General features: G+C 39.9%; 2 protein-coding genes across 3 annotated transcripts in view; one reads left to right on the top strand and one right to left on the bottom strand.

Moving 5' to 3' along the window:
- cenpp (centromere protein P) overlaps nucleotides 1-21,623 on the bottom strand; it is a 132,232-nt gene that overhangs the window by 102,935 nt on the left and 7,674 nt on the right. For both annotated transcript variants that reach the window (XM_050039164.1, XM_050039165.1), the window contains exon 6: nucleotides 14,923-15,019. In XM_050039164.1, the coding sequence (XP_049895121.1) occupies nucleotides 14,923-15,019 (97 nt within the window). The remainder of the gene's footprint in view (nucleotides 1-14,922; nucleotides 15,020-21,623) is intronic.
- Nucleotides 1,719-11,689, top strand: ogna (osteoglycin, paralog a). Its single transcript, XM_050039167.1, has 6 exons — nucleotides 1,719-2,034; nucleotides 5,127-5,190; nucleotides 6,484-6,648; nucleotides 7,801-8,003; nucleotides 8,799-8,891; nucleotides 9,079-11,689. Exons 1-6 carry the CDS (start codon nucleotides 1,879-1,881, stop codon nucleotides 9,247-9,249), a joined length of 852 nt encoding a protein of 283 aa, XP_049895124.1. The 5' UTR covers nucleotides 1,719-1,878; the 3' UTR covers nucleotides 9,250-11,689.

Raw genomic sequence — 21,623 nt, 5'->3', positions numbered from 1 at the left:
CTACACGGTTCATACTACATTTTTGAAAAAAGCCTTAAATGAAAGCTGAGAGTCTGCACTTTAAGCAGGTATTCATTGTTTCATTTAAAACCCATTGTGGTGGTGTACAGAGCCAAAATGACGACAACTGTATCATTGTCCAAATAATTATGGACCTGACTGTATGTGGTTAAACACAGTGGTCTGACCCGTTTGATGTTTCTGCTGCACTTATTTTATGTACTGTTGCTTTGTGATCATGTTTGATAAACCAAATCTACCAGCACAAAAGCCAAGCTATGTACTGCTGTGGACGGGACGGCAGCAAAACTTATTTTAGCCACCTAAAAAAAATCTGTACATTTACACTGATATTGACTCTTTTGGTGGGCCTTTTTAGGTGGCTAAAAAATAACTTAGTGAAGCAGAATTTGCTCAGCGCAGTTTGATTTTATGTATGCGACGTGAGGATTTGGTGGTGATGGTGGTAGCTGTACAGCACTAAATGAAAGGAAACCCAACATTAAGCGTTAGTAAGGTATGGGTCCACCAACAGCCTCAACACTCCTTATCATAGATTCTCCAAATCTACGGAGCCCCAGTCGAGGGGAAAAACATAATTCTTTCAAAAGATATTCTTGTTCATTTGAATAAAACTTGTGCAGTTAAACAGTCTCTGCACTTCAGCATAACTGTGCATGTGTAACTATATAACTATGCGTGAACATTACATTCATTGTACCGTCCTCATTCTAGCTGAGAAATTGTTGCTTTTACTGAAAAAACTTTATTGGTTGATAATGTAAAAGGAAGTGGAAGCACTGGGTAATAGGGCTGGGTGTCGCAAAAAAAAATCACGATATCTGAACCAAAACCAGTAGCTGAAAGTGATGGTAATACCAGTTGAGGACTTCATTTGATACCCATCATGTGAATGTAAGCGCTTGACTACACCTCATCAGACTGTGTGGGTTGTAGCTGCTGGGGTAGTGGGCCAATCACATGTCACATTAAACTGAAGAAATCTTGCTGTGATTGGCTGCGAGAAAAACCATACAAATAATCATTTTTTCTAGAGCTAGGTACAAAAAGGTTTGAATGCAGGTGTCGTTTGACTGGAGAAGTTTCAATACGACTTGGTACCTGGCTATTACAGTCAATACCTTAAAGGTTTCGAGTACTGATACTCTGCTCAACTGAGTAACGTAAACTATAACCTGAAACCTCGTTAACTCTGAGAGGAGTCATCCAGCAAGCGAAGCAGCTTCGACTGATGGTCAGTCCAAAGTAATCATATAAAATCTAGCCTATAATCAGTGTCTGTCTAACGGCTGCTAAATGTGTTTGTCTGACCATCGGCTGAGAGAAAAACAGAGCCAGTCCAGAAGAAAAAAAACACTCATCCAGCCTAATGAAAGATAGGTTGGTTATTACGAGTCATTACTGAGTGGCCAGGCGGAGACCACAGACATTCCTCCCGACAAAACACACTCACACTGTGGTTGTCAACTTTCAATTTTTCTGCTGTCTCTGCAGTTTTTGCATTTTTTCCTGTACACATTGAGGGGACACTTAACAGAAAAAAGGACACTATACTCTCTCTTTGACTCTTTGTCTTTTTCCATATGTGCCTCTATTTGGTGTGTCTGCTTCTTTCTGTACATCCTGTCTCTGCCTCTCTCTCTCTCACACAGCAGATGGATGGTGGGTGGTCAGGGAAGGGTTAAGTGCTCTGCTCTATAAACTCTGCTTTAAGAGTCTGCTGGAAGCTACTGGTTCAGCCTTTAAATACAGTCATTTGACACATCCCAACAGGGGCTTGTAGCATAGAGCAGCTGCTGACCCAAACTCAGGCTTTAAGGCGAGCTGGTGTGTCGGCGTCACACTGCTTTGGACAGCATGAAGGCTCTCTTATTCACCTGTATGCTGGTGCCGTGGCTGGTGGCAGCCTCGTCCAGGAGGTCTGATCAGGACTCACAGCTGATACCGGGATCTCTACCTGACAGGGAGCTGAACGGATACTTCAATGACCATTTGAAATCAAGGAGGGCTAGGGTAAGTACATTATTATTTACAGCATGCTTTTCTGCAAGGTACATGCTTTTATTGAAAACATGCTTTGAGACAAACATTTGATTTAAATTTGCAAAACACATTTTTTTTCTTAAATAGTCCTATGTCAGCAAATAAAGTTTTTGCCGTTCACATGTTGCATTACTTCAGAAGACATTCCTTACACTTGTAGTTGTCACTGTTACATAATGATTCAGTTGATTTATTCAGGTGGTGAAGTTGCATTTATAAAGAAAAATAATAATATGCAATCTTGTGCATAGACTTTATGAGCAGAAAGACACCCTTAACACTTAGATAACAGAAATTTCTTATTAAGGAAAGATAAGAAAAATAAAACAGAGGTAAAAAATATGAGGAATAAGATATAAAATAAGTCTTTACTATCCCCAAGGACAATTTTGTCATGCTCAATATTTGGAAATATGCAAAATCATGACCTAGCCGCATTATTCTAAGAGCTAATAATCCACTTCATGGTGTAGTCAGTTAATTTGTCTTCTCCCACTGGCAAACGCCAGAAACTGTCAGCACTTGACTTCACCGCCCTCCTCTAAGAGGTAATAATTCATTCAGCTCACAGTTTCAACACACACACACACACACACACACACACACACACACACACACACACACACACACACACACACACACACACACACCTACCTTGTGGCTGTGTCTAACTTTTTCTCCCACCAGACAAACAGAACCCTGAAGCGACCACACTAACCATTGACTAACCACACTAACCTCTTCAAGAAATATTTGGACAAACCAAAACCAGAGTCTGGTCTGGTTGATCCTTCGGGAAACACTTGCAGGAAGTGGAAAAACCGACAAACAATCCAGAGAATGAGACGGACAGAAATAAGTGTGAGTGAATGAGGCTGTGAAACTTAACTTGAGTTTTTAATGAGTAAAAACTTCATTTGGGACCAACTGTTTTTCATTCAACAGTTTGTCAGTGCCAGGTCCTTCAGAGACAGACTTCATAGCCTCTTCTGCTTCTACAATTAACCACAAGATTCACTCAGGCTAACTTTTTAATCCACAATGTGGAAAAGTTCTGTTTTCATCCCTTTGATTGGTCTGTGGTCCAGTCAGTTCGTTCAGAAACAAGGATTGGGGTTTTTATTTTGCTCAAGGATACTTTGATTGGTTACAGGCACTGCAGGGGATTGAATCCAGGCCACGGTAACAGAGGATAAACTAACCAACCATGGTGATGTAGGATTTAAACTTTCATTAGTTGTTAGTGTACTGGTAGCAGATTAGTTCCCCTCTCTCTGGTTGTATTTTGCAAAGATGCTTTTTGGTTGCAATCATGCAACTAAGTCCTCAGAATGATGAGCTTCTGTGGCAAGTGGCTTATTGATGATACAATTTACCTGGCTGCCACAGTTGAAAGATTTGGAGTTGTTCACAAGCCCAAAACTCCAACATAATTCTCATTGGTTCCTGCATGACAGCACAACGGCATTACCCCGCCTGGTTATGTGTCAGTGCAAGTACAAGGACATTTCTGAAAGATGAACTGATCAGGTATGGTTACAAAGAACAGTGTCAATGCAAATCCAAAAGTCATCACCACAAAATTAAAAAGGAAAATTTCCTCAACCCCGCAGCTAACCAGTAACTAGTCGTGCACACTGCAGCAGCTATGACTGTGGTCAGTGATCGGCCAGTAGCCAGCTGTAGACTGCTACAGAAATAGAGTCTGGTAACCAACGTGCGATTGTTGATAATGAGAGCACTGAATGGCGTCTGTGTTCAGACCAATGGCAGAACTGTGTCACAAATCGTAGCCTCCTCATTCATTTTAATCAGGCCACTGTGTTGGCACAACGAAGGGACAGATGGCTTCAGCTGAACCTGACTAAATTTTTGCGGAAGTATTATCCAACACACTTCACTGGGCAATCAAATACATCCAAGCACATGTTCCTGGTAGATGACTTTGTAACATGAACTGTATAATTCTATTCATCATCTGGAGATTATGGAAACGGAGGATAAAGTGACTGTCGTCATGACAACTTGCCAGAGTTGAAGAATTCTGGCTCATACTATAACATCTGCTTTACAGTGTTTTAGTGTTGATAAACCCTTTAAACTCATGGATCTGTGACTGAAACTGGACTTTCTGGATTTCATCTTCTCAGGTGTACTTAAAGCGACACGCTGTCAGCAACACAGTTATTTCTAACACAGTGAAATTTACAGTCAAAGTGTCCACTTGGACCCAACAGTGTCTCTTACAGACTCCAGTTCTTGTTCTTCAGTGGTTAAAAATCACACATTTTATTATCCCCTCACTGTTTTATAAATAATTCATAACAAGACTTACTGTTGCCATGGTCACCATCAGTGTGTAAATTACATTTTCCAAATAAGACAGCAGTTTTATCCCAGTCTACATGCCTGTGACTGTAAGAGAAAACTGCCACATTGTTAGTGTCTTTGATTTAATTCTAATTGATTCTATTTTTTTTTTTTTTAACGTTATCATTACATCAAACCTAACCAAAACCTGCCCATGACCACTGTATTTAACAGCAATGGCTGAAAACAGTTATCTCCAGGCTCCAAGCACAATGCAATACAGACATTTTTTCTATCTTCATTTTGTTTCTACAAAAACTTTGACACAGTGCAACATGTGAGCATATTTCCAAAACTGAACTCCTAACCTTGGGAGCGTCAATTGTCATTTTTACACACAGATTGCACTACAGGGCCACACCAAGGTCCCTTCTTCAGGCCACCTTTGCATTTTGACACAAAACAAAACAACAGCAACATCATTCCGCTCCAGTGTGTGATTATAGACGGCATACGAGGCGTGATGGGCATGACACGTGACACAGCAGCGTTGGCCTCTAGGGTAACATATAACATATGTGTCAATAGCGCTCAAGACCACTCTCCCCATTCTGTGATTGTACCTCACATACAGCATGGTGAGGCGGCAAAACAACGCAATATTCCCACCTTGAACAGTGTAAAAGGGGCTAATGTTTTGCTCTAGCAAATGAGCTGGCGGCTATATGAACAGGCCTTGCTTTCTCCTGCAGAGCGTGGTGTCTGTTGCTGATGAACCTGATGACACCGCAATCGAAGCAGAAGGAGATGCCTCTGGTAAGAGAAAGGCCTGTTTTTCTCATGTACACACAAAAACATCTCATTTAAATTGATATAGGAAGTTTAAACTGCTGGCCAATTGAGTCAATGTGTTCCTGGTTTGAAGGTTTGGGAAACACAAAGAGAAACTTCAGTTTTCTCAGAACATTTTAATCAAAGTTGAGTTGGGTTTGAACCCAGAAGCACATGTTGGCAAACAGCAATTACAATAACTTGGTTGGTTGCCTCTAAAGTCTACTTCATAGTATCTATCTCAAAGAACACATTTTTTAATGTATGGAGAAGTCATGCCCAACATGGCTACCTGCTCTTTTAGGTTCTGAGGTGACAAGAACCTGAATAAGATGAAAAGCGGGTCAAATTAAAGTTTATGACAAACTTGAAAGTGTAAGATTATCATTCTTGGTATAATGATATCAACTTAAGTCAAATTTATCGATAGAGCACATTTTAAAAACAAGCGCTGACTAAAGTTATTTACAGGGAGAGTTAAAATACAACTAAATAATTAAAACTGGGAATGTGGAACATTAATCTGATTAATCAAAATATCTGAGGGATCTTAAAGGCAGACCTTTAAAAACAAATAAAAACAATCTTAAAATCAATACTATATTTCACTGGTAACCAGTGAGGAGAGGCCAGTACAAGAGAGATAAATTCCTTCTTCTTAGTACCAGTGAGGAGACTCGTGTCTGCATTTTGAACTAGCTGTAGGTGAGCTACAGATGACTGACTGCCACATAAAGAGAGTTACACCAGTGAGGATGTGAAGTAGTAAAAGCATGCACGATGGCTGCTTTACATCAAATTGATTAATTTCTACCATAACATTCTCTCAAACTACACAGGAGGAAAAAAGTGAGTTTGACTGAAATGTTTGGTACTCCCTTGTTTCATAAACACAGGCAATATTACAGTTGATGAGATGATTAATCGATCAACAGAAAATTAATAGACTACTATGTTGATAATCGATTCACTGTTGAAGTTATTTTCAAACAAAAATACAAAACATACTGTACCCTACCTATCTTAGGTCTTATGCAATGAACTGAGTATCTTTGAGTTGTTGTAGGCTCATCGAACAAAACAAGACATTTGAACACTTCACCTTTGACTTCATAGAATTTTATTTTCTGACATTTTATAGCCTACAAAACTAATCAAAAATATAATTGTTAGTTGCAGCCCTAATTGAATTAATGATTGGTTGTTAGAAATGCATTGTTGTGACTACAGACTATTCTGAAGAAGGTTTGATGTTTGTGTGGTGCCTCTGTATTGCAGACCTACCCACCTGCCTGCTGTGCGTGTGTCTGACTGGTTCAGTATACTGTGAGGAGGTCAGTCCAGACATGACCGCCGTTCCCACATTGCCTAAAGAGACGGCCTACCTGTATGCCCGCTTCAACAAGATCAAAAAGATCAGCACCAAAGACTTTGTTGACATTGGTAAGGCTGGAAACTGTCTCCAGAGACTGAGGGGTGGTGGTGAATACTAGTCAGATTCACTGTATTGTTCTTTGATTAATTATCCTGAAATTGTATACTGCACTTTATTATTTACAGAAAATCTTCCCAGCATGTGTCTCTGGGTTATTTCAGCTTGGCCTTAGAGCTATAAGTTTATAACAGGAAGCCTGCATTACAAACTGGAGGTGTACAATTTGAAAAATGTGGGTGTTTACCAGGCCGGAAGGGTTAAATGAAAAGACACTTTAGAACAGCATCATGGAAAATGTAGGATCCAGTGTTTTTGAAGGTGGATCCAAACTTGGAACTAAGAGTCAGGATATCTTGGCCTCTGCTGCACAGATGTTAAGCATTATTTTTTCAATCCGTCTCTTCAGAGTCTCAAAACTTTAAGAAAGTGCAAAAGTAAATCACTGGAGTATCCTTTTAGGTATTGTTGTGTGTCGTCAGCATAGCAATGGGATGTGATGTTGCGGTAAACAGGGTAAAGACAGCAGAATTAGGCAGGACAAATACACAACAGATATCAGCTTCTGTTGATGATTTTAAGTTTTTTCATGTTAGGTTCTGGGTCATAAAATGCTTAGCCCCGTTTGCTACGGTTCTTTTTTTGTCTGGCAAGACACCAGCTGGCTAAGAGACCTTAAAAAACAGAAATGCATACACATCACAAGGGTAAAGCACTTTGCACCACTGCTAACAGGAGAAACCCTGACTTGATAATTTCCCAGCCCAGAAGAGAAATGCCAGTGTTAATATTTGCAAAATTACAAAGATACTGGTCCAAGTATCTCTCTCCAAGAGGACGAATACATACATCTACAAATTCAAATACATAGTTTTAGGTATGCCCCTCTCAACAGGGTCTAGGTCAAACACTTCAGCTGATTATCCAGTCCATGTCTTGGTCTTTTAGTACTACATTGTGCTGGATTGCAATAGTCTACAGAGTTCTACAATAACATCAGAGGAACAATTTGACAGGTGTCTGTAATAGCTTTGTTGAACAGGGAAGGAACGAGAACCAGTTGACCTAAAATGGTTCAAAATGGTGATACAACAACAAAAGAAAGCGAGATGTCCAAAATGGCTACAACTGCAATAACATATTTTTCTCCAATCTATTAATAGTGACGCTGAAGAGGATTGACCTGTCGGGGAACATGATCTCAGAGATTGAAGATGGCGCGTTCGCTAAGCTGACCCTGCTGGAGGAACTGTCTCTGGCTGAGAACAGACTGGTCAAACTTCCTATGTTACCTTCCAAACTCATATCCTTCAATGCCAACTACAACCTCCTCAAAACAAAGGGTGTCAAAGCTAATGCTTTCAAGGTAAACATCTTCATCTCTCCAAACTTTTTCAATCATCCCAACCTGATCTAGACAATGGAGACTGGGTCAAATCAAAGCATTTTTGGAAAATTGAACAGAACTATTTGTCTATCATTAGCAAGTATTTATTATCAGAGAGACACAAACCAGCCAGGGAAGCTCTTCTTAGCAATGTTGTGCCGAAGGTGAAGGCAGGCTGGCTAAATCCTGTACTGTGTATGATATTTGTGCAGAGCAAAGATTCATAGGACAAGGTACTACAGGATACTATGCAACACCATTTTAGGTTGCTTTACAACACAATAGAAAACCAATACAGAGATGCTTGGATGGAGCCTATATTTCCTTACTGCAGAGTTTTCTATTGCCTACATTAGTTTTTTCCAACCGTTTATGAAATATGCTTACTTTCTTTGCCCAAAGAATGAGAAAGAAGTTTGTGGTTTTTGGGGGAGTTACATGTTGGAACTCTTTAGTATATCCATCCATCTCGTACTTCTGTTCAGCAGCAGGTACTGGTTTCTGTACAGGCACGATGGTACCAAACCTGGCAACCTCAGACTCCAGGAAGTAATACAGTCACTACTTGACCGTTTATTAATAAGAAAGAGATGCAGCTCCTAACCCCCCCTAAAACCACAAACTGTCATTTTTACATTTCTGCTAATATATATTCTTGTATCCAAGTGTGCTGTATGTTTTTGAAAGTAAACCTTTAGTTTCCACACACGGATGGCTTGAATAATTCAGCTGAATCTATGAGGTCTTCATGGTGTGAATTTGTTTCTCCAACAGAAAATGGCCAAGCTGATCAACCTCTACCTGGCTGACAACCAGTTGGAGGCTGTTCCATACATCCCAGACAATGTTCGAATCTTACATCTACAGGTTTGTATCCTTTAATGCTAAAATATACACAACTATATTGACTTCGGAAGCTAGGAACACTGAATTGAAACAGTTTTTTTGCGTGCTAGTGAAATGTTAATCAGTATTATAGGACAACTCTTTCTATCTGATTCTGAGGTTTTTTCGACTCCACCAGCTAACATTTTATTCACTCCATTTTCTTCAGAACAACAACATAACTGAGGTCAACGTAAACACCTTCTGCAGGGGAAATGACACCTACTACCTACGACCAAGCCTCAGTGAGGTCCGCATGGACGGCAACCCCGTGGTGCTGTCGAAGTACCCCGACAGCTTTGTCTGTATGAAGGTATTGCCTGTCGGACGGTACCGCTGAGGAGGCAGAAACTTTACTGTAGCCCCTTTGTTGCTGATGGAGCAGTTTTCCCACAACAGAGTGCTGGGGGGATACCGTGACGTTCTGGAATTTGGGGTGCTGGTCCCACGGTGGGGATAAAGGTGTCAATGTTTTTTACTTCAGCAAACCTACAAACAGCATGTGACACTGTCAGGTCGAAATGAAACCATTCACTGGATTAAAAGGTGTAGAATTCAAGGATCTTCTCTACTCTGGCCTTTTTCAGGCATTTAAACATCTGCATGATGATGCACACTAGAGATGTTGACAGTCACAGTCAAATGAATTGGTGCAAAACAACCCAAAAGTTGTGAAGGCCTCACTATGCTTCAAACAAACTAGTTAGTCTGAACACGTCTAAAAAAGACACTTCTACTAGTTAAAACTATCCTCAGTGAAAGGCAGGCTACATCACACTGCCTCTCTGATCCCTCTCCAACAACTTTGTTTCTTGAATCACGTTGAAGTCTTGACATGTTGAATCCTACAAATGTGTGTAACGGCCCACACTTTCAGACAATCTCTCTTCAAAAGCATTTATGATGTTTAACAAGACCAAAGTCATAAAAGATCTTGACAAAGAAGTCTAGATCCAGCCTACCTTACACCTCAACACACCTGGCCAATCAATGCATAAAGTGGATGTGTTTGTCAGATTGTCTGTTTCAGACAACAAAAATTGTCCGACACAGCTTTTGATTCCGCTATCAAAAAAAGGGCTTCAGATGTTAATAAACTGGACAAACACTTTGGATGAAGCGCACTGAAGCCTTGACGATGAGACTGTTATTGTCAGATAGCCAGATACACAGATTCAGACCACCTGTTCAGCAGGCAAACTGCCCTCTGACTGTCCTTTCTACAGGTGACGTAATGGCAGCAGAACTGATGTAATCCTGTAAATGAGTGGAGAAGCACCAACATCTTTACAACATCAGTCCAATTTATTGTTTCATTTTGACCTGACGCTGTACTACCTACATGAATGAAACGACACACACTGCTTGTGACTTTAAACACATATGCAGCCGCAAGCCAACAGGCTTGCTTATAACTACCTGTACTTATTAGTTCGAAACACAACAGGCCAATGTTTTCACACTTTTGTAAAATAGATTCTCAAATAGAAGTTATTTTTTACTTTATGCAACTGTAAGTACTAAAGAAAAAAAATTAAGTCAGGATAATACTGCAACCTGTTATATAACTTTGCCACTTTTGCTGACCTAAACAAGTAACTTGTACTTGTGTAAAACATCTCATTTCAAGGTTTTACATTAAATTAAACAACAAAAACAACAACTGCAAGTAAACTGTCCAACAAGTGCTTTTATAGAACGACACATTTTTTAGCCTTACAAAGCCGGATCACAGTTTTCACCTTGCTCATTGTGGATCATCAGGAATTTAATCTGGTCAGACATCATTGCAAGAACACATGACATGAAGAGCAGTTTTTAACTATGTGTATTAATGTTGTTGCATGCTTCATTTTAAAACTTCCAGACTAAAAACAATGTAGGCTGGCTTTGAGGCTAACACATAATATTAAAAAAGTCCATTTTGAAAATATAAGTCCTGTCTGACGTACCGTCACCACTGAATGAAAATGTTACTGTAGTTTACAAAACACAACCTTAGATGTTCTTTGTAAACCACATACCAAGTATTTTTGCAGTTAATATTTTAAAGAGTTGTGATGACAGAAGGAGGGAAGATGCTACAGTGTCTTCCAAACAGGATTGAAGTCATTTTAGTCATACAAGAGAAATACTTGATGCCTGCATGATGATTTAAAGTGTTATTTTCTCCAAATGAACATTGTCACATGGCAATGAAAAGTTTCTGAAATGGCACTTAAAATAAAACAGCCTGTGAGCATTTGTCATTCATTGTATGTTGCTTTGAGATTTTCTTGTCAGACTATTGATTCCAGCTGACTCAGACAGCTGATTCACATTAGATTGTCTTGGTATGCCAGCAGGAATAGTCTGTTAATACTTTTCTCATGAGTGTTCTCTCAGAAAACGACTGCGTTTTGCTCTGCTATTGTGTGAATTAATTTCACTTTTAATTATTCCATTAAAACATCCTCTCTATACAAGGCAATGGCCATGTAGACTTGTCCAACTGCAGGCTTTCTTAAGCATTTTGTGACTCGGCTTCACTTTGTTTTTTAATTTATAGACTCCAGTTGGAGTGAGCTGGGGAACAATCTATCTATGAACTATAGTAATGTGAAAGTTACTCCTTTTTTATTTTGTCTGCTTTTAAAATGTCTTGCTTGTGTCTCTAACTCTTCCCTTCCAGTAATAAAGAGAAATTATTACTGATGTGAATAAGACAGTGATGTACAGGAAGATGGGTATGTGACATGGCGATATTTTTAAGATGTTTTAATAAAATCAAACTTTGTAAATTAAAATGAGTTTGGAATTATTTTTGAGTCTGCTTTATGTGTAAGAAAAAGTGTTTCAAATGTTTAGCCTAAAGTACAGGTACAGCCAGAAAAAAATGGAATCATACTCCAATCAACACAGGAGGTTTTAGTGGTGGTTATGCCGGTCCCTTTGTAGATGCAGAAGGTTTTGATTAGAGTTAAGCTTTAAATTTCACCTGTATTGTGCAATAAGTATATTCTCCATAGTAACTGTGTTTATATTCTTTCATTCATGCTGAGATCAACAACGGTGACTGTAGTTAGCAGAGGGTCTGCAGAGGAAATGTCTTTGTTTGATATCTGTTTCTGAAAAGAGTCTCTCCTCATCTTCTTTAATGTTGTCTTTACTGTGAACAGTCTATGCCAACATCTGACACTTGTAGGAAAAAGCATAAGCAGCCCAAACAGAGCAATGTACTTGGCATCTCCCAAACCCTAATGTGTTATTTACATTTTTGAGGAGATGCTCATGACCTACTGTATTGGGTAGCAATGGAGCCTACAAATGTACCCACCATAGTGCCTCCATAATTCCTTTAAGCAAAACTACCGGTATACGTTCAACTCCAGTGTCAAACATCTAATAAGAGATAGTCTTTTCGTCAAAGTATAAAAACTCAAGCCAGCATACAACTTAAACATCCATGTGTTATATGCCAAGCCCTGGAGGTGGCCATTACAGGTTGAAATGTTCATGACACCCCTGAGTACTTAAGTTTTCTGCTAAAAGTACATTACATGACACTGAAAATGGCAGAGGTGAATAAAGACAGTTTGACGTCATTACCTGCACCAAGGAGGTCATGTTTTCAGTTTAGTTTGTTTGTTTGTCTGTTTGTCAGCAGGATTATGGAAAAGCTACAGGCCACATTTTCATGAAACTTGGAGGAAGGGTGTAGCACAGGCCAAGGAAGAACCTATTAAATTTTGGAGTGGATCCAAGTCACAGATGTGATACACAAATTATTTTTTCACTTTTATTAAAAACACAAGATAGGGAATTCGGCCTTCAAATGGGACTGCATTTTCCAAGTGCCCTTTTAGGTTGATTTACTTTCAGTTATTTAATTGCAATTCAAATGAGGGCACAACATTCAGTGTCGGAATAAGTGTATATGCAGTGTTTCCCCTATATATGTACAGGCCTGGCAGACCACCAGGCCAACAGGAACCCCCACCAAGACCATTAAAAATCTTAATACCAAAAGTAATGTTAAATAACCATTACTGTGATTCCTCTGAATCAATTCTGCAGGAGCTATGTGCCGTGGATTATAGCTCAAGTGTCTGTGGTTAGTTCACGTCTTCAATAAGTCGAATGTCTGTTATCAAAATGGCTGAAGTCAGTTGATCAGGTGACGTAAAGACAACATTGTCAGTAGGCTACCAGTTACTAACATGCTGACAGATTCTGCGCTTTTGTGTTTTGAGCCGGACCAGAGAATATTCAGTTAAAACAAATTGGTGATGGGGCAATCTCTAGCTCACAAGGTAGAGTGTGCGCTCATATAGGCTGAGTCCTTTGTTATTTCGATGTGAAGAGTGGTCAATGTGGATTTCAAAAAGAAACAGATGAATATTTGGAAAGGTACGAGAACTGTTAAATATCTAAAGAAACTTTAAAGTGTTAAATTTGAGAATGAATATGATGTTGTGGTAGGTGGAAGAATGAATGTGTTTTGCAGACAAAAGTGAACTGGATATTGTTTGCCACATTACAAGCAAAACAAACATTCTGCTAATGTCTGTAGATTTTCACTTTGGATCTCTGCTGAAAACTGAATAAAAATTAAATAATAATTTTAAAAAAAATCTGCATATTCTGTTTGGGTCTGTTAATAAGTTGTGGCTGACATGACCCACTGATATCACCATCTTAAGTCACACCGCTAGCACAACAAAAACATTATGTGCACTACACCATTCCCCATGGCTGTCTGCATGTGTTTGTGCGTCTGTGCATCTGTGTGCAGACAGTTAACACTAATATGCCCACAATGGAGAAATGCCATTCAGTGATTGGCCACATGCTTGTAAACGTCTGTGGTTTGTGACTGGTATGCTGCCCACCATCATCTGCAGTCCTGCAGACCTACAGTGACTGGCTGGTTAATGTCGGTTAAGATTCCTGGATTGTATGTGAATTCTTTGTGTTTTATATCTTTATTTGTTTATTCCTTTAAATACATGTTGATGTCTGTGTGTCATTAAAGCATGGAAATCAGCATACAAGGCACTGCCCACATTACAGCTGAATAGTTACAATGGGAATTACATTTTTCCATAATAACACTGAAGAAAATGCAACTAAAGCAAAATAAGAGTTTAGAGCACACAGGCCAGTATGGAAAATGTGGGTTAATCCTCCTCCAGCACAGCCAACTTGGCAGAACTTTACATTCTCCAAGTAAACAGGAGAATAGGTTCCATATTGCTTCTGCAGCTTGATTTACTGTTTGACATTTTACTGCTACCTCTTCAATAAAGTCCCACCCTGATTTTTACCATGCTCACACCAATTCACACCCACTGCATTAACCTCCAGTTTACTCTTTCATCAGCCTGAGTCTAAGCACTTTACAAACAATACTGACCCTTTTAAGGACGTCATTGTATCTTCATGGTTGACATTAGGCTAACAACTGTTTTGAAATACAAAACCTGAAGCCAGTCTCTTCTGGACCACAAAGAGAAACCCTGTCCCTCTAGATTCACCCTCTGACCTCTACGCTGGACAAGACAACAAGGCTCTTCCACTGATGGATGATGGTGAAGCCCAACAGAGGTCGAGCAGAGGTTAAAGATTAGATCCAACCATTAAGTTCTCATTTTGGGTCTGTCTGCCCTCACACTGACTGATGGACCATCTGCTCTCCCCACTGACAGAATTCAGGATGGACTCATCTTGTCCCCCACGAATGATGCAGATATGTCACTGAGCAACAAGTAAACGTCTCCAGACTCATAAAGAAACAACAAAAGAACAGCAACAGAAATCTCATTGGCCTAAAATACTGCCATGTTTCACAAAAATTTAAATCAGTGGTGTGAAACACATCGCATAGAAGGAAAAGCCCAACTTGGTCAAATCCTTCATATTCGCTGCGAGGAGTTCCTCATGTGTCAACAACACACAAATAATAGAAAGCAGGTGTGTGCGGGTGGGGTCGCCAATGTGAAGTCCATTTCGGTGCAGGTGTGTCTTCACTTACCTGGAAGTGTTGGAAGGTTCTGCACCGGTCATCACATCTGTCTGAGAAAGTCCTGAGGGTCCTGAAGAACAGCAGAAGATCCCTGCTCTCCTCCACACTGGAATGACATTGCACACATCATTAAAACAATTATAGAGGAATTTATTAGTTCTTCCCCCTTGAAGTTGATTGTTTGAATTGTCCATCAGTAAAGGTGGGAAAAAAACATCCTTAAATGTTACAATATGCATCAGTATGTTTGCTGTCAGAGCTCTCAACTGCAGCAACTTTAACCCTCTATTTTTGTCTACAGGATGTGTTCAGGTACAGTATTCAGTGTAGTATATCCACGTTTTGACAAAACTTACAGTAGTGTCTACCATATTATTGTACAAAAAATGGAAGAAAATAGATTTTAGATGTAAAATACGCTTCAGGTCAAGCTTACGAATGCATAGTGCAAGTGAAACACGACCCATTGCGCTGCCTCTGTAGACAGCCGAATTGACTAAAACAGAAGCATAAGAATAAGAATAAGAATAACTTTATTCATCCCCAAGGGGAAATTCAATTATCTGTCAGCTCATCTATTAAATGTCAAAGAATTATAAAGCCTGATGGCTGTTAGTATATAGGATCTTCTGTATCTCTCTGTCCTGCATCGAAGAGAGAGGAGCCGTCCACCACATTTTTTTTGGTCCATCAAGGTGTTGTGGAGTGGATGATCTGGGTTGTTCATGATGGCCTCGAACATCTTCAGAGTGCATCTCTCCACCACCTCCTCCAGTGTGTCCAACCTGACTCCAATCACAGAGCCAGGTCTTTTGACTAGTTTGTCCAGCCACCTTGCATCTTTGTGTCTGATGCTTCCTCCCCAGCAGACTGCAGAATAAAACAACACACCACAGACTGAGAAAACATCTGCAGTATCTTACTACAGATGTCGAGAGATCTGAGCTTCCTCAAGAAAAGGAGGCGGCTCTGCCCCTTTTTGTAGACAGCGTCTGTGTTTTGGGACCAGTCCAACTTTATCCAGGTGTACACCTAGATACTTACAGCTTGGCACCACCTCGATGTCCACCCCACAGGTATTCACTGGCTGAAGAGGGGGCTTGGACCTGCGGAAATCTATGATCATGTCCTTGGTCTTTGAGGTGTTCAGGAGGAGACAGTTCTTGTGACTCCAGTCACTGAAGGCTTTTATCAGGTCCCTATATTCAGACTCCTGCCCATTCCTGATACACGCCACAATAGCAGTGTCGTCCGAGTATTTCTGGATGTGGCAGGACTCAGAGTTGTATTTGAAGTCCGCCGTGTACAGTGTGAACAGGAATGGAGCCAGGACAGTCCCTTGTGGAGCTCCCGTGCTGCTCATTAATGTCCCAGAAACACAGTTCCCCAACCTGACATACTGTGGCCTTCCTGTCAGGTAATCTGTGATCCAGGAGATAAAGGAAGGATCCACTGCCATCTCTGTGAGCTTGTCTTTGAGTATGTTGGGTTGGATGGTGTTGAATGCGCTTGAAAAATCAAAGAACATGATTCTCACATAAGCGCCAGGTTCCTCCAGATGAGCTAGGGCATGGTGAAGCATGTAGAGGACAGCATCGTTCACTCCAATGTGTTGTTTGTATGTCTGCTAACATTTGCTTATTTGCAATAAAAACAAAATAAAGTGTAAGTTGGTTGAAATGCCACATATCAAAAGTCAGGAGATCCTCAAAGTCATTAGGAACCACGAGTGTCTGCACAGAATTTCATGACAATCTATCTGAACTTAACTTAAAATGAACTTAACTTTGGATGCCGGTTGAGCAACCTGAAGAAAACCAGAATAAGGGAAAACTGTGATGAAGGATTAACTTTTCACTAACAAAAAACATAAAAGTTTAAACAAGTAACATGTTATCATTCAATTATGCTGTCTGGCCCACTGTGCTATTTTCATATAAACTACAAATGAAAGAGGCAGTCAGTCTCCACAGCAAAGGCTTCAGTTTTAACGACATTTGTCTCAATATTCCAACATTATGGACAAACAGAAGGCTTGTAAAATCTGTCTCAATGAATGAACTACTTTAAGTGGTGACTTAAATTAGTAACAGAAAAAAGTTTCTTAAAAAAGGATTAAGCCTATAATCAATATATATGGCCAAAAAGCACAACCTTGTTGTACCTCTATACCATTTGTACAAACAACAGGTAAATCCTGAACTACCCATCCATAAACTGTAAAAAGTAGGTTACAAAAAGTTGCTTCTTCATATACAGTATAATGTATATCACAATGGCAACAGCAACAAAAATCTTTGTTTTGGTCTGGTTCTCTCTGTCTGTGTGAGCCTGGGACATTCTGTTTCAGAGTTTTCCATGGGGGCCCAGGGCTAGACGGCAGCCGGGTGAAGTTTCCAGACGACTGTTATTCCACACCGAGCCGATGGAAACATGGCGCACGCTCCCATATAGTGGAGCATTACCAAAAAGACAGAGAGGGAGAGAGTGGGAGAGAAACTGATCCCTGGTTTGATATTGTTGTGTTAAACGGATTTGTTGTGTTCTGAATGATGCCGTTTGGCTCTACAGTATCTTCAGTGTTGAACCAATTAAACTACACTGCTTGAGAAAACTTTATCATGTAGTGATTCTAGATGTGTAGACTTGGAAAGTTTAAGTGGCCTCAGATCACCATCCCAAAGAAGCAGTAAAATTGGTTTTCAGCAACACTTTGAGTAGAACCCATTTTGGACATATTTTGGTTGGTACAATAAATAAACAAACAAATAAATTAATTAATAAATAAATATGGAGGTCAATACAAGGTCCTACAGAAACTAGGACTGTAACTTGAACGCAACTCATGTAGCCGATGTGAGCTGTAATTCAGGGACCTGGACTTGCATCACCTTCGAGTCAATTTGTTCACCTCAACAGTCATAATAAATACCAAAATCTAAACGGTAGATTCATTAAATTTACTGGTCACATTCATATTCCCCAGAAGATGAGTCCTTTGATTATAATGACCTCATGCCCTGAAAATAACTGAATGCTGCAGCCCTGCCCATTTTTTATGACTACACAGCAAACCCAGTTTAATTACACTGTCCAGAAAACATGTCTGTGTACTGTAAATGTTGCCGTGTCTGTAAAGCAACAGCTGTCTTGAGTGTAAACCTCCTTTTAGCTTCAGAGCTGACAGATATCTCCTGCTGTGGTCCTGACCTCAGCTCTGTTTGGCTTCACACTATCAGCCTGGCTCAGAGCAGCAAACACAAACAGCCTGGATCGGTGTTTCTTCAACTGCAGGCTGGGGGGCAAAATGGTTCATGGCTCAGTCTGCTTGGATCCCCATATGACAAGAGCAGCACTGTGTTTTAATGGCAGAGGTTCGTGAGGAAGTTTGACATATTCCAGTCCTCTAAACCTATCCCACAATGCACTGCATCAAAAGTGTTTCCACATTTGGGCTGAAACAGTTTTTAGGCGAATTACTAAAAAACAGTTGGATAAAAGTGAGACTACATCTGCATTAATCAAATAATAAAAAGGGCGTTTTCTTGAGAAAACAACAGGCATCCACACTTGTGTTTCCAGTCACTCTTACTGTGTGTTAATACAGAAAAATTCTCAGTTTAGTTCTTCACATTCACACATTTTTTGTCTCTGTTGTCAGACAACTAAAGAATATGAAATAGTGATTTAATTACAGCTCATAAACCCGTTAACCAGGGAGTCATTCCCAAGTTGCTGCGCTGCAGTGCTGATATAATCCTTATTCTATTATCACATTGTCATCTGACAAAACAAATTTAACATAAATTTGGGCTGCAAGTCTATTTTCTTTAGTCACATGTACTGATTCCAACCTGAACTCTGAGGACAACCAAAATGCAGGTGCTAATACAACAGTAAAGTGGCTGGACACATCCTGTGTGACAGGGACAGAGGACTGAAGCTGGACCGCTGCTTTTACTGCACAGCCAGTGTAGCCACAGTGTTACTGTGAATACTAACAAAGTTAAGAAACTACTTCAGGGAGACAAGAGGACAGATGTGGAAACTTGCCTCTGCTGAATAAAGAAAAAAAACTATAAAAATCAGAGTGTCAGTGTTTATCTTTCAGACCAGCTTGATTTAACAAAGATTATCAGTCTGATTTGGACTGTAAAACTATGACTCTCTCTCAGACTTGGAGAAGGCAGCAGTGTGTCAGAATCATTATCTCCAGTATTTTTCCATCTGTTGTTTGCCAGATTCTGCAGACTGGACCATACAATCCAGATGTGGTTTGGCCTTAAGATATAGAACAAATCAGACTTATGCTCTGTGGTGCTGATCCACTCACAGAAAAGACGCTTTCTGGCAACTGGGGTTATCAGGACAGAGAATACACCTGGGCACATGAACCCCTACAAGTCATTTAGTTTAAATAAACACTACTAAAAGGTTTGAACTTGGGTTCAACAGGAGTCACGACCAAAGCAGGTGCTCCTGATGTTCAGGTGAATACTGCCAGCAGACTGGAGACCACAGATTTAAGGCAAACTGCTTTGTTGCATAACAGAACATGTGAAGTGAATATAAGTTGCCTACTGTCAGCTGCTCCAGATATTTAACAATAACCAGAGGAGCTGACACAAGTGAAGGCTCCTGGAGGCGACAGCATGATGAGAAAATGTACTGATCCTTCAGTGCATGGTGATTCTCTCTCTCTCTCTCTCTCTCTCTCTCTCTCAAAAGACTCCGTGTTGAAGCTGAAATGTCTTTACTTTTTTTTATAGTACTTTAGACATCACAAACAAGGGTTACAGATACAATTGACCTATGGCTAAGCCCCGCCCTAAAACGCGATGAGCCAGTCACAGTGCGTATAGCCATTACCATACACTTGGACATTCTCTGCCTGGACGTCCATTGAAATGCATTACAGAAAGTAAGTTTCGTTCCGTTTTATGAGCTTTTTCTGAGATTTGAAGTTTAAAAATGGTCAAACGGTGTGCATGGGGTACATGCAACTCCGACACAAGGTATCCTGAGAGGCTGGGCGACAGGGTGTATTTTTTATCCTTTCCTAAACCACATCTCAACCGAGAAAAGTGTCTCCTTTGGATAAAGTTGTGTGGTAACGTTAGACCACAACATCAACTCAACGTGAATAAGATTAACAATGATGTCTACATCTGTTCTAAGGTAAGTCAACATTGTGTTTGAGGCAACATATTGTCACTTTGCTGGAAAGAAATATAAAGTTATCTTTAACATCTCTAGCTAACGTTAGCTAAAGTTAGCCTAACGTTAGCTCCTAGCTGCGTTGTTCATCATGTCACCTTGTTTGCTGGGAGTTCATTAGCCTATTTTGTTCTAGTTTTGTACTTTGGTGATCGTACATCATTGTTAGCTGTTGTCCAAAGGGCTCTAGTTAAGCTAACGTTAACTTCTGGAGCTTAGCTTCATTAACTTATCTGTAATGGCAGAGATAACAAAGGTTGGCAAACGTTATGCTGAATGATTCAGTGTAAATACTGTAGCACCAAACTAACGGAGAGACACTCTTGGTAAAAAGGCTGTTATCCTTTTTTCATATTCTGAGCCAAAAACCTTAACTTCAGTGGAACAATGCTGATTCTCTATCTTGTTGTCTTTGATGGTGACAGCAACGAGATGCGGTTTATCACGCTTACACTGGGACCTGTAAATTTTGGCTTGCAATTTAAGCTTTTCATCGACCTTCTCAACAATAAAATGATTAATATATCCCTCCAATGCGTAGTTTTTACATAACGATCAGATGTCATTGAGAAGTAACCTTTTGGTTACTTCTCAATGACATCTGATCGTTATGTCTCCAAAAATCATCAATTGCCATAGGTCAATTCAAAGTCAAATACAACAAATAAGAGTAGAGGGGACCTATAATGCTTATTATCAGGTTCAGACCTGTATTTAAGATTTCTACTGTTTCGCTTTCACAGTTAAAAAAAAAAAAAGACAATCTATTTTCCTCATACGGTCTGTGCTGGAACACCTGTATTCACCCTCTGTCTGAGAAGGCTCAGTTTTTATGCCTGTCTCTTTAAAGCCCAGCTCAGACGAATGATTCACGTCTCAACTCAACTCAAGCTGGCTTATGGTTTCACCTGCAACTCCACTGAACAAATCGCTGGTAGCCAGTATCTCACTATCTCACTATCACTATCCTCATTCATATTTTAAGAAGCTACAAATTATATCCAGCCACAAAATAAGCCTGAAAAGCTGGAAACTGTTGCATAGAGATGATACACCGTCTCATCTAGTTGCATTGATGTGAACCGGCAGGTTTTTAAAACGTTGCAGAACGGTACATTGCAAGTAGTTGCCTGATTCAATTTGTCTAGTCGCAAATCTTAGGTCTGAACTGGGCTTAAGCCCCCCTCCAGAAAAAGCCCAGTCTGCTCTGATTGGTCAGCCTTTCTGTGTCTTCCTTATCATGGCATTTCTGCACCATTATTTCAGCTAGGGAAACTACTGTAATGGAGAATAGCAGCACTTTTCACTATGAAAAATCACCAATACAATAAAAGCTTCTAAACATAGGGTGACCATATTTTGATTTCCAAAAAAGAGGACACTCGGCCAGCCACGACATAGCCTACTTAAATGATACTCGCAGTTTACTCAAAGATGCCTTATAATTTTAATACATTTAAAATTTATATGTATGGATAGAAAATTCAGTTATA

The sequence above is a fragment of the Epinephelus moara genome, chromosome 24, assembly GCF_006386435.1.
Source record: "Epinephelus moara isolate mb chromosome 24, YSFRI_EMoa_1.0, whole genome shotgun sequence".
Classification (NCBI taxonomy): Eukaryota; Metazoa; Chordata; class Actinopteri; order Perciformes; family Serranidae; genus Epinephelus; species Epinephelus moara.
The sequence above is the reverse complement of the archived record's forward strand: the minus strand, read 5'-3'. Positions and strand labels throughout refer to the sequence as shown.